Raw genomic sequence first — 13,398 nt, 5'->3', positions numbered from 1 at the left:
TGATTTTACATTGTCTGTGAGAATGACATTCCAAGGTTGTTGTTTTTTTTCAAGCAATAGGGAAAGGCTGTTCAACATAAAAGGACTGAAGTGGAATATGGCAATATGATGTCAAAAGGATGATACTGAAATGAGTGGAAAAAGCAGCTGCAGTAGAATCATCATGAATTCGCTACTGATTGTTTTTTCTTTCGTTTGACAGTGGTTCTGCTGGAGAATGGAGAGGCGTATACCTTCGGTCTTGGTAACCATGGCCAGCTTGGACAAAGGGACTCGGCAAACAGGTTAGCTGAAGATTTCTTTTCTTTCTATGGAGCCATGATACAACATTTTATTATTATTATTTTATTTATTTTTTTTTGGGGGGGGGGATATAGATTTGCTTTAAGTAGAAGCCTCAGAAATTGCTGGCTCAAGGGCAAAAGTTTATCTTTATGTGCTTTGTGGTGGGGACTGGTAGAATGGTAATAACATTGCTTTCAAGGTAAAGTTGGAGTAGTGCTCATGTAGGGAAAATTATCTCAGAGTGTTTCAACTTTTTTGTTTTCATTTTTCTTGTGTGTTATTTCTTGCATTGGAGGACAGTTAATTAATCTGTTTGTGGATGTTAAGTCACCTTTAGTGTGTGTGTTTTGTTTTTTTTGTCTCCCCTTCTCTCTCTGTTTCTTGTATGAAAATTTTCCCCTCTGGAAACCTTGTTATGCTTGTAGTACGCAGTACGTTAATTTCTGTGAGCAGTCTTCCAGCCACAAGCATACTGGTATGGAGTAGTAAAGTCCTGTAGGGATGGACTAAACAATAACAGGTGTGACAGAAGGTTTTTTTTTTTTAATGGGTATATATTAAAATGTGAATCTCAACTCCAAAATCTCTTCATGTTTATTTCAAACTCTCTTGGTCATCCAGGGCCACTCCGGTCAAGGTTGGAGTGGACGAGAAGATCACCCAAGTGGCTGCCGGCAGCAATCACACTGTCCTGCTATCGGAGGGTGGTACCGTCTTCACCTGTGGCAGCTTTCAGGTAGACATAAGATGAGGGTGATGGTTGGTATGTTTGTTGTGGTGATGGAGTTTTGTGCAGCATTGAAGTGATGGTTACTTTCATAATAATGCTGTTAGTTTAGTGTGGCAATTGTGATGCTCTTTGAGATGTTTAGTAATGATGATGGTGATGGTTGTCTTGGTTACAGCTGTGATGATGGTAGTCATGATAGTAATATCCACTATGTGTAGTCTAGTGTATGCAAAATAAGTGTAGTACCACATGTCCTTAATTTGAATTATTACAATCTGTCATCAAAACATGCCAATTTCTAGTTTCTCAGCATATGTAAGATTTGTTTGCTTACTATTGTAGGTCTTGTTTGTATGTAAACCAATGTCTACTTCCCCCATTCCTAATCCCCTATCCCTATTCCATTTCAGAAAGGACAGCTCTGTCGGCCGGTGCAGGAGGAGAACAATGCTGCTGGTGCCATGTCCCACACAGTCCCAGCCCCCATTCCTTCCCTAGGGGCACGGCACAGCAAGCGGGCCACCTGGGTAGGGGCATCGGGCGACCACACCTTCATCAAGGTGGACGAGGCCCTTATCAGCCCCAAGATGCTGGCTGACTCTCTCGTCTTCGCCAGTCAAGAAGAAATAGGTACCAAAAGTTTCCATAACTTCTAAATTATGGTCATTACCATTCAAAGCATGCATTGCCCACTTCCATGTCATCTGAAGGTCACATGAGACTTATGTAATGGATATGTCATTGCAGATGTTGCTAGAAATGTAATTGGTACTGAGTTTTCAAAGATGGTTGAATCTCATCTATGCTAGTGATCATGCACAGGTATTTCAAACCCTCTTTATTTTGTGTTGTCCAGCATTTTAGATATCATAAATAGATGTATTTTGCTTTCGGGGAAGAAAGAAAGAAAGAAAGAAAAAACTTCATTGTGTCCTCTCCATGAACTGTCTTCAGCTCATTTGGTAATGCCACTGCCTAGTAAGCAATAAGTGACATGGGTACAATTCCCAGGCTGGCTTTAAACTTTTTCACAAGGTCCATCATAACGCGGATCAAACATGGGATCAAAAGCAAACAAACCAAATATCTATTTATGATTACCCATTTTCTGCAGACACTCATGCACAGACAGAGATTGTGTAGTTGTGTCTTTTGTCCATCCCTAAAAACTGATTAGCCGTACTCCTTTCGACATTCGCATGTACATTATAGCAGTCATCGTGAAATGGAGACTACTGTTTGCTGCATAAGGACTTTCTTTTACACAGAAATGTTACAAGACTGCATTTTATTTGCTTTGATAATACATGTTTTGAAAAGATTATGTAAAGATGTCACTCCAAATATATTTCTTGTCAATCCTTAATGTATTCTACTTTCTTGGTTTCATCTTCTTTGTCATTGTGTTCATTTGGGTAATTAAAGGAATAAATGTGAAGTGTTTCATAGCCATGGGTTTCATGTGTCTCTTGGTATTATCGTGACATGTTTTACAATTGAGATGTTATGTTTTTGTTGTTGTCAGGCATTCTTCCCAATGACGAGACAATTACGTCAGTCAAGTGTCTGATGCTGAATCGCAAAGATGGCGCCTGCACAAGCTTCACAGGTGTGGACCAGTCCCAGCTCAGGGGGTGCAGCATCTGCTTGGATCCGCTCTACAACGTGCTCTGGAGGTAATCCATTTAACTCCATGCCACACCTCAAATGAGCCTCCCGTACATGCCCATTTACAAAGAGATTTTCAACATTGAATGTTGCAATATTTGCATCCATGAATTTTGTGGCTGTCAGAACACATGTTGTTGTTGTTTTGGATTGTGGAGCTCTCTGCCGGGTGGGCAATTTGCTCCAAAAAATATAATTATTCAGATATGCCTGAAATTTAATTATAGAAACCTAAAATACTTTAAATTATTTACAAGAAACCAAATTACATTTATTTTTATATTTACAATGATATATATACATCGGAAGGAAGGGGACAGGGTTCCGGAAATGATGTCATCTGCCTACTCCTGCATCGAGAGAAATGCAGGGTTACGCCATTCCCGTCGGCAAAGCAGGTATAGGACCCGCCCGCCGACGCCGGTGATGTCTTGGCCTTTCCCGGGGTCAGGCGCCTCTAGTTGTCTTATCGGCCTAGGTGTTAATTATTATTAGCCTAGTAGGCAGAGACATCGTGGAAGAGAAGAGTTGATAGAAGAATGGGGGAAAGGGTGAAGACAGAACAAGAAGACAGACAGCTAGGGGGGTGGAGGGTGCTGAGCTCCTCTCTCTGACATAGGGTCAGCCCGTTACCATCAGCCCGTCAGCCCGTCAGCCCGTCAGCCCGTTACCCGTCAGAACACAACCAATCAGCTGGGAATTCATTGTTTATTACCTCTGCCGAGGGAGGAGGTTATGTTTTCGTTATCGTTTGTTTGTCCGTGTGCAAAATAACTCAAAAAGATTGGAATGGGTTTGGATGAAACTTGCAGGAAAGGTTGAGAATTACACAAGAAACAGATGGTTAAATTTTGGTATTGATCTGGGAATTTTTGTGGATTTTATGAAGGATTTTCAATATTTTGGCAGGTAGGGTCAATGAACTTGGGAGTTCAAGCTGTATTTTTGAGGTTTTCATATGCGCATTAGAGTGCATGCTCTAGTGTCTGGTCCAGGGCGAGGCGCACCGTGCAGCTGGTATGGATGACGTAACAAAAAGTTTCTATAATTGGGGAAGTCAGGCGATTTTCAGCATGCATATGTCAGAGCTGCCAACTATTACGGATTTCCCGTAATTGTTACGGGAAATGATCACGATTACGGGAGTACGGAATGTCGCCTCAAAATTACGGTTTTTGGAAATTCCGATAATGCCCTATCGCCTATGCAGCAACTGCAATATACTAGCAGACTACACACTGTACATGTTTCATTCATTCTTCATTGCCTGGTTGCCCGCATTTGTGTGTGTCGGTGTCTGTGTACTCGACGTGTGTGTTCGTAGCTTCCATTATAGAAAAGTGTGCGCACACGCAATTCGCTGCTTGCGTACTGTGTACACCGAACGGAAATTCGCGCGCGTGAATCCCTGTCACCTACGGACCCTGGATGTTTCCATCGATCGCCATGGGATCCCCATGTGTGGCCGGCCGGCTGGGGACCGGAGCGCGAGTACTTAGCTTAGCTACACACTGTAGCCAGCTGCCACTCTAGACAGTACCCTATTTCGTTTTGAGTCGGGGTAGAAGTGCTCCGTTGTGCAATGTCTGCTTCTTTTTCTCTACTTCTTCCGTTTTTCCCTTGCCTCCCAAGTACGAAATGATTTTTAGAGTGTTGTGTGTGTTTTTTGTAACGTTATTGCATCATTTTTCTGCAAGGAAGAGGTGAGTTTCTGTTCGTGTACTGATGATGTGCACTGCAGTATGTGCAGATGAAAAGCGTTCGAACTTTCTTTCCCCGAGTATCGTGGAAACTCGATGTATTTCTAGGCCTATAAAAGGAGATCTCATGTAACAGAATACTTATAACAAACTATTTTCAGGTCAAAGTGAATTAATTTCCCTTGTTTTGTATCGTTTATTGACGATCTCAAGGATCTCGTCGTAATACCGAATTTCCAATGTGTAGATCTATTTGATTTTCGCGTAGCTTTCGGTGCTGCAAACTTTTGCTAGGGCCTATAAATCTTACTACAAAACTTATCGTTCTATTTCTGTTGTTTCTCACACCTCGTTTGGTACGATTTCTTCCATTTTATATCACTTTATCCGTTCTCTTTATGCTTTGAAATATTTAAACGTAATTCTTTCAAGTGTCTCGCACTGTTATTTTCGTAACGGCGATTTCTCCGCTTTCGTGCTATACTTTTTCGAATCGAAGCGACGTGTTATCTTTTCTAAATATTTGTGTTGTTGGGAGGTGTTGATACTTTGTATTTGTTATACTTATTTATTTTCCTCGGTGTTTATCTCGAGGGACCATGCGTGTTTCTTAATGTTAATAGGAAAAGGCTAAAATGATATGAGTGATGTCTGATGGTGATGATGAAAACCGTATGCTGGTACAAAAAGACGTCTACTGTGAATGCTGAGCGTACGTGCCGTTTGTTTTATTTCACTTCCCTCTTAGTCTTATTCTTCTTTCCCCCTTACTCTTCTTTCCCCTCCAAAGAATGATAAAAAAAGAAATTACGTACACCTCACAACAAAAAGATTCACGATCTACCAACCTTCGTAAAGTTAAATCTAAATGTTCAATATCAGCAAAGAATAAGGGGAAAGCACGAATGACAATAAATTAGAGCGAAGAGATTGTGAAATACTGAATACACGCAGTCTCTTCGGCTCGAAGAAACTTGACACCCACCCGGCCTCTCCCCTTGTGGAAATTTCCACAAAAACAGGTGCCACACCCAGGTGCGTGCCAGACGAAAGAATGCGCGCACTGGAATAAACAGCGTGTTAGTATCCTGGAAATATCGATCGAAGAACCAGCTCATTAGTTGAATTAAAGGAATCATTGCAAAGATATCGTGATTCTATATCCTTTCTTTTGGCGCATAGTAGGAAACATCAAACAGTCGAATATATTGTACTTAATCGAATATCTTATGTTCCCTGAACAATAAAAAAGGATCGATTAATCAGTCAATTAAAAATGCAATCACGGAAATACTTAGAAGATCTCGTATGCCCAGACAAATTCACTACGATTAGGTCCAATGAGATGCAGTCATCACCTGGTTAGACAGCAAAATCATGACAATTAATTTCAGTTCACGCTCATCATAACTGCTTATTACTTTTCAAAGTTTTGGCTATCAACATTCGTTCGTAGGTGTTTTTTTGTTTGTTTGTTTTGTATGTTTTTCCTCGTGAAAGACGTAATGACTTTTTCGTATCGAATTTAAACTCCATGTTTACCGTAAACAAGCCATTCAGCTCAGCTATGGCGCATTCGATCCATCGAACTTGCAGTAACCTCTTAGGCAGGAGCACATGGGTCTTTCCTTTAAACTTGAAAGTGAAACCACGTGTTTGCACATTGGCGCAGCCACACACAGCGCGGCATTTTTGCGATCATCTATAGCAGAGTTTCCGATTCCAGTCAGGGTAAAAGAAATTGGAATACATCGGAAAATACTGATGTTTAAAATCCAGTAAAATGATAAAGCCTGAAAACAACGCATGATTATGTTTTATAGTAAACAATAGTTGGAAACACCGAAGAGAGTTTTGCATTCGCTCACACAGAAGCTTTCTTGAGAAGATGAAAGCATCCCCCCTCCCCTGCTAGATAGTGGAAGCTTCCATAACCAGCCCAGCAAGTTTCTGGAGGTACATACATGCACTTGTACACATGCATTGCGTGAGAAAGCAATCAATCAACGCTGAACATTGCGTAGCTTGGATTCTTTATTATGCTGGTGTCCAGCTCGATACTTCGGCATGTGTCGTAATGTTTTGTTTAGAGCCTGTAGGCCTCATATGTCGACGAGTTTAATTCAAAATAGCAAAAAGAGGGAGATGGAAAAATTACGGATTCTGGTGGAAAAATACGGATTTTGGAGCTGCTGAGTCCGGATTTGTGCTTCCAAAGGTTGGCAGCTCTGATATGTATCCATGGGTAGAAATCACTGATCTCTACAGAAGAACAAGATTAGTGGTGGAAATGAGCTGTTTGGCGGAGGTCTGCGCTCTCAGAGTGCTTCTCTAGTTTATTTATTGTTGTTTTTTTTTACTTTAAGTACGATTCGCACAAGTTGCTATGATTGAAAACATTTTTATGAAATAGGCTCTAGCAGAACCTCTCTGTACAATACCATCTTATGGCATTTGAGTGTGGTTTGCAGTAGACTGGGTTACTTGGATATTCAAATTTCATGCAAACCTTTTCATTGTCAATTGTGTCAATTGTTCATGACAATCAGAAAGATTTGCTCAAAATTGGCTCAACAAAGGAACAACTGATGCGTGCAAACTGAATTTAAAGTATTCAGGGAGTAACTGATTGTATGGGTACAATAATGTAGCTGTCCATGTTTCTCAAGAGACACAAAGCTGCACATTTCACTTTGAAATGAATCCCATCATGATATCTGAATATTTAATCTGAATGCTAAGTACTTTGGTTTCCTCATACATCTTATTCTGTAATATCTTAATCAACTCTTCTCCACTATCCCTCTCTCAGTTACAACCCACTGCTGCACCAGATCCAGTGCTACAACATCCTGAAGACCGGTATTACCTGTCCCTCCATCCTCCCCAACACACCACCCGCTGCATCCATACTCTCACCCCAGCTAGCCCTGCCCTCCACCCCACACGTCCCCATGGAGGGGGCCCACATCGCCCTCCATGTGCTGGCCTGCCTGGACTCACTGACCGCCAGCCGCGAGGCCGGGCTGACCATCGTCGAGTCCGAGGCGCAGGTCCAGAGTGTGGCCAAGGTGTACACCAAAGATGACTTCAGTATTGTCAATCGCTTTGAAGGTAGAGAATCTGTGTTAACCCTAGTCACTCTGATATTTGATAAAGTCCCATAAACTACTACATGGTACATCCAGTACTCATAGGCAGTTAATGATATTCTTCACACTCCTGTAAAAGTGGAAATTTTTGCAGTGTTGAAATTTTCGCGCATTTCACGCAACCAGAAACTAGCGTGAAAATAAGAGCACACGAATATTTTTGCTTGCCAAATGTTCCTGTGCGTAATGTCTTGATTCCGCGGAATTAAAAACGTGCGAAACTCTTCTCACCCGGCCAAGCGCGAAAAATTAGTTACGCGAAAATATCCACTTTAACACTATATAATCAGGGAGATACTACAAGTGCACTCCTAAAAGTAGCAGCTTCTAGTACTTGGTTCAATGGGTATGGGAGCAGTCTCAATCAGGGGCTGTTTTGAATTGATATGACCATTGTAATGGACATGACACTCAACTTATTGGTTCTTGCAATGCTACATTTCCCATTGAGGTGTAACATGATTTTTTTTTTGTCAAGGTGATTGGAAAGGCAGTAGAAATCGAGGAATCATATACTTTCTGTTGTTAGTGCAGAACCACATTATAAGTGCCCAATTATAGACGACTACAATGTAGTTTCTATAAGCTGTGAAGTATATTTTGGATTGGTATACCATTTACATCAACATAATACAGGCTTCAGGATAAAGTGATGGACACTAGATGGTTATGAAGAAGAATAAAAAAAAAAAAAGAGGAAGGAAGAAGAAAATATATATGACAAGTTTACCAGAGAGCAGGAATTTTTCTTCCAAGGTCCGAATCTTGCTCTAGTGTCTGTTTTACTCATAATTTTCATATGGTCATCCATTTACCTAGGCTACGGAGGAGGTTGGGGCTACTCCGGTCATTCGGTAGAAGCAGTGCGGTTTTGCCCCGACACAGATGTCCTGCTGGGTGGCTTTGGCCTCTTTGGTGGGAGAGGGGAGTACAGTGCCAAAATCAAGGTATGTGACTCAGAAAAATTTGAAGAACTGTATTAGCATCATGGTGGCTCAATTAAAAACGAATTGTACAACCTCTTGACTGAGCTGTATAGTGATATTCAAATGGATGAAAAAACACTCTGGCATGCACAAGTTTTTGAGAATTATGCTCTCTTAACATACCTGTGAAGAAATATCACCAGTTTGCAATCTGTGTCTAAAAATTGTTTGCTTTTAAACTTCTATCTGGGGAGAAAACATATGGTTTGATTTGGTTACTCGCAAAGTGTCACTTTTTGAAGCCTCTGACTTCTCTTTCCTGCTGAAATTTTTTCATTGTTTCATTTTTCATGCAATAACAGAGATTAAAGTTGTATGAAGAACAATGCAGCTAAGATTTCTGAAACTAGAAACATTGCTAAATACTGTTGTTAATCCTCTTAAAAGATATTCTCCTTGCTTATTTGACAAATAAATAGTATGTGCATAGATGAAAATGTTAATAAAAGCAATTGTAACATCAAGTTTAGTAGATGCTACTGTGTTGAGTTGTCCAGATCATCTGTATATGGGAATTTAAAATCTTCATTAAGTACTAGTATATTGGAAGTGGGCACAAATGAAGTTGAAGTTGATATAGTGTCTTTCTACATGCTATTTACACTTTTATGAGTATGTCTAGAGAAAGGTGACATACACATCGTCATACTTTGAGGAGACTGAATAGTCCCGTGGTAGATTCAAAACACAAACACAAGCATATATATGATTTGGAACTACATTGTGTGCATAAAAGAATGACCAGCCGTTTGTTGAGAAACTGAAGATCTATAAGTTACTTATTTGAGAACTTTTGTTTTCCTTTTGAATGAAGGTGTACGATCTGGGGCCCAAAGGAGGTGAATATGAGTTGGACGGTGAGCTGTTAGGGGAGAGTGATGACATCACGTTTGACTGTGGAGCAAGGTGAGTTCCATGGAAGTCCTTTGTCCCTTGCGAAAAGGCATCAATTGTTTCCAACTTGTATCCCAAAAACACAAGTCACATACGGTGCCGATGTCATTATCAAATGTTTTAGATGTCACTAAACATGATGACTTTGATTGTGGTCATTAAGTAAAATGAGCAGCCTGGGAAACTGATATTGATTGACACACAAATCCAAAGTTGCTTCCCAAAAAATATCCAAAATTCATCAAATCTAAGTGTCTTTCTGAGGGCACTGCAGAGATATAGTATTACTGTTGACCAGCACGTTGTCTAAAAGTGCATGTTTAGCCTCAGGGATGGATGGTGTTCAGGCATCTCTAGTGGCAAGAGTTGTGGACGTTAATGTCTCCTTTGTTGAATTGATTGATTGTTCCAGTAAGTATCATTATCTTAGCCCTGTCTATCTATCTCTCTCTGATTCTGTAGGGAAAAGTTCCCCATCCTGTTTGAGGATCCAGTCCCACTAGTGGCTGGAAACTGGTACGTGGCTTGGGCCAGGGTCAATGGTCCCAGCAGTGATTGCGGCTCCAATGGTCAAGGAACGGTCACCTCAGAAGACCAGTAAGTTTAAACCTCTTCAGCTGTTTTATCTCATCTTAGAACAATACAAAAGCATTGCTCATTTACTGCTTTGAATAACTTTGGCATTGATGCATGAGTTTGTTGATGGTCTTGCAAATTTATGTGAATTTTGACAAGACTGAATTCACTGATTTCATTTGGTTGAGTGTGTAAGAAATGCTGTACTCCTCAGTAACTATGATTAGCCATTTTTTAATAAACTGTAACAATTTTCAATTGTATGAGGTACATGAAACATACAATACTTTGCTGGAAATTTTATGTTGAGCTGGCAAGTATTTCTCTTCTCATGCATTAGTTTTGTCTTGCATTATTGTGTCTCCTCAGAGTATCCTTCCAGTTCATGAGCTCCAAGAAGTCAAACAATGGTACTGACATCAACGCAGGACAAATACCTCAGATTTTATACAGGTGTGTTCATACGGACAGTGTCAATACTTCAATTTTGTAGTGATAAATGAACCTCCCTTCTCTTCACTTCCTGCACTTGATTTCCCATTGTTCTATTCCAATTTTTTTTTTTTTTTTGGGTAGTGTCATTGATTGATGGATGTGCGTCGTAAGATATCATATCCTAAGTTGTGTGTGTAGTGTGTGTGTTTGTGTGATGGTGGGGGGGGGGGCAATACTTTGACAGATGAGTTAACTAGCACATTGGCTTGTACGTTCATCGCATCCAATATTTTACCTTGCAGACGAAGGCTCTCAAAGTTGAAGCCTCAAATAGAAATGATGTAATTGTTGGAATGATGTCATCATTTAAAGCCCTGGTGTAGTGTTGTGATGACAAAAATGTTTTTATGTTTGTTCATTCTTCTCATTTTGTGACACTATCTGTCATGATTTCCACCGAGTAACTGATTATGCAGTTAAAATGAATTCCTTTGAATTATGTGTTGTAACTTGTAACCCCCAATAGCAAAATATAAAAACCTGTTGAAGACAAATCTAGGACTTTCATAATGTGTTAAGAACTGCTTCTTCATGAATATTTTGGTTCTCCTGATATCTTTTTGTAGACTTCCTCAGCCAGATTCAAACAACTTCCGAGGGAAGAAGATCCAGGGTGACCCAGTCCACATACTGTCTTCAGCCTTTAGTAGCTCCGTCTCACCGGTGAGATACTTAACCTTGTGATTGACGCAGTAGCAATATAGAGATGGTGCAAGCAAATATGCAGTGATTTTAATCATCTTATATTGGACACAGGATATGATTTTTAGCAAGCATTTAATTCCCTCAACACTGAAATTTGGTTGTAGCCTTACAAAAACAACAAAAATAAAACAAGGAGTGGCCATTTAGATGCTTTCATCAAATTGATATACAACACAGAAATATTTTTGTACAGCATTACTGTAATCCTCCAAATCATAAAGAAGCAAAGTTTGCTGAAATTAGCCAAGTATGAAAATCTAGTAAATGTTTCTTCTTTTAAAGTTGCAAGAAATCATCAACCCTTTTATTTGTCCACACACTCAAGTGTTTTAACTTTCATCAAAACAAAAACAACTTTCATCAAAGGCATTACAAGTAGAATCCCATGGGAACTACTTCACAGTTTAGCATCAAATTCTTCCCACTATTGGTAATCCATCCACAGGAGGTGTTTGAGTCGCTGCTGAAACTCCTGAAGTGGAGCTGGCGTATGTTCCGGCAGAGCGTGGGTGAGGCCCTAGGGCTAAGGGATGGCCAGCAGACCGCTGCCCGCGGTGAGCTGGACCGGCTGGTCTACATCGCCACTGCTTGCCTGAGGCTACTCCGGAGCCATGTCTGTGAAATATATCCCAATCCAGGTAACGATGGGATTGGAAAGGGTTGGGGGAGGGGGAGGGGGAGGGAACTCCTGCAGATTGTAGAATAAGGTGGTATTCAGGGAGCATTTGTCCTGTCAGTTTCATATCAATGATTATACTTGAGGTAAAGGCATATACATGTGTATAATAAAGCCATGTTTTGGATGAGGTTGTTTACAGAAGATGATCTACGTAGCTTGTTTGAAAGTTGGATGTTTGTTTGTATCCATAGTCGTTCTATTTTTCTCTGTCGACATATAATAATGTGTCATTTTGCTGACTGACGGTCAATAACCTTTCTCTAAAACAACAAAACATCCCATTAACAGCATCAGGTATGAGAGGATTTTTATGAAGCAAAAAGTTCTTTGAGGGCTATTTGCTTGAAATGAAGCTCTTATACTTTCTCCAAGATGGTGACTGAAAAGTGAATATCAGATCCATGAAATGCCTGGCTCAGTTACACCTGTGTGATTATAATGGAGTCAAACCATTTTATGTCAAAACTATAATTAATTATAGATTTGGATATGCATGAATTTTTGCTAAGATGGAAATCATGCCAATTGTATGACATTGAAATCAGAAAAGTTGGAAAATGTTTATACATCATTTCATTGGTTTCATTTGAACAAGATTCCAGTGATATTATCGTTCCAAGTTGCCTTGTCAAGTTCTGTCAGTCACATGTTTTTTTGATTGCCCATCATGTCACTCTCTTTCTGGTAGCTACTGGCAAGAAGCCGGCCAGTGGATCATCACAACTCCCAGAATGCATCTCAATGACCTGCGACCTCTTGAAGCAGATCCTGGGCGAGCTGTCCGACCAGCGACTCTGCCCCATTGCTGGCGAGGATGGTGGAGCCCTTGCAGCCCCGCCTCCAACAGATGCCCCCCTCTCTTGCCACCCCCTGGGCAGGGTTGTATCAAGTCTCATGGATGAGTGTCACCACACCTTTGTGCAGTGCTTCCACGCCTTCTACCCTACCCCTCAACTCAAGTGGGTCTTCCTCTGTGATCTCCTCAACTCAACGGATGGCGTAAGTGCTTATTTTGACTTCCAAGAATTTAATGAATTCACACCTCCTTGTCAGAATACATTAGCAGTAAGAGTGGGGAGGTATTTCTTTCTTGTCTGGAGGCGACAACATGGCATGGTTTTACTGTGAAAACCCTATACTATGAAAGCGCAATGTACAATGCATGAGGAAGTCTGCTTTGTTGTCCAGCATGGACAAACGCAGTGATACATGAGTGCATTTCTCAATTATCGAGCAGGTAACCTCATGTGTTCATATATGAGTGTGCTTTAAGCAGTACATTGAGGATCTTACATTGAGAAATGGTTTGTTCATCCAGGTTTGTACATGGTGATGTACACCCTTTTTCTTTTTTTGCCAAAGACTCAGAAAGATGCAGGATCTATTGGTTTCTTTGCCCAACATCTGCAATGTACGTGTAGAGTAGGGTTCTTGCTAAGATAGTGCTATGTAGTAAAATCACACAATTTTGGCAGACACTAATCCATAAATATGAAGGGAATGTGAAGCTCTCTCAGGTGCATCACAA

The 13,398-nt window shown here is 40.6% G+C and overlaps 1 protein-coding gene across 1 annotated transcript in view; it reads left to right on the top strand.

Moving 5' to 3' along the window:
• Positions 1-13,398, top strand: part of LOC139715379 (E3 ubiquitin-protein ligase MYCBP2-like) — a 64,400-nt gene that overhangs the window by 49,346 nt on the left and 1,656 nt on the right. Inside the window, exons 18-29 of the mRNA XM_071626951.1 lie at positions 203-284; positions 907-1,021; positions 1,426-1,645; positions 2,541-2,691; positions 7,196-7,497; positions 8,355-8,482; positions 9,336-9,427; positions 9,878-10,012; positions 10,361-10,444; positions 11,053-11,149; positions 11,637-11,829; positions 12,559-12,869. Of these exons, the coding sequence (XP_071483052.1) occupies positions 203-284; positions 907-1,021; positions 1,426-1,645; positions 2,541-2,691; positions 7,196-7,497; positions 8,355-8,482; positions 9,336-9,427; positions 9,878-10,012; positions 10,361-10,444; positions 11,053-11,149; positions 11,637-11,829; positions 12,559-12,869 (1,910 nt within the window). The remainder of the gene's footprint in view (positions 1-202; positions 285-906; positions 1,022-1,425; positions 1,646-2,540; positions 2,692-7,195; positions 7,498-8,354; positions 8,483-9,335; positions 9,428-9,877; positions 10,013-10,360; positions 10,445-11,052; positions 11,150-11,636; positions 11,830-12,558; positions 12,870-13,398) is intronic.

This window comes from Diadema antillarum, unplaced genomic scaffold, assembly GCF_040938485.1.
Source record: "Diadema antillarum isolate AM-2024a unplaced genomic scaffold, OU_Dant_1.0 scf00000047, whole genome shotgun sequence".
Lineage (NCBI taxonomy): Eukaryota > Metazoa > Echinodermata > Echinoidea > Diadematoida > Diadematidae > Diadema > Diadema antillarum.
The sequence above is the reverse complement of the archived record's forward strand: the minus strand, read 5'-3'. Positions and strand labels throughout refer to the sequence as shown.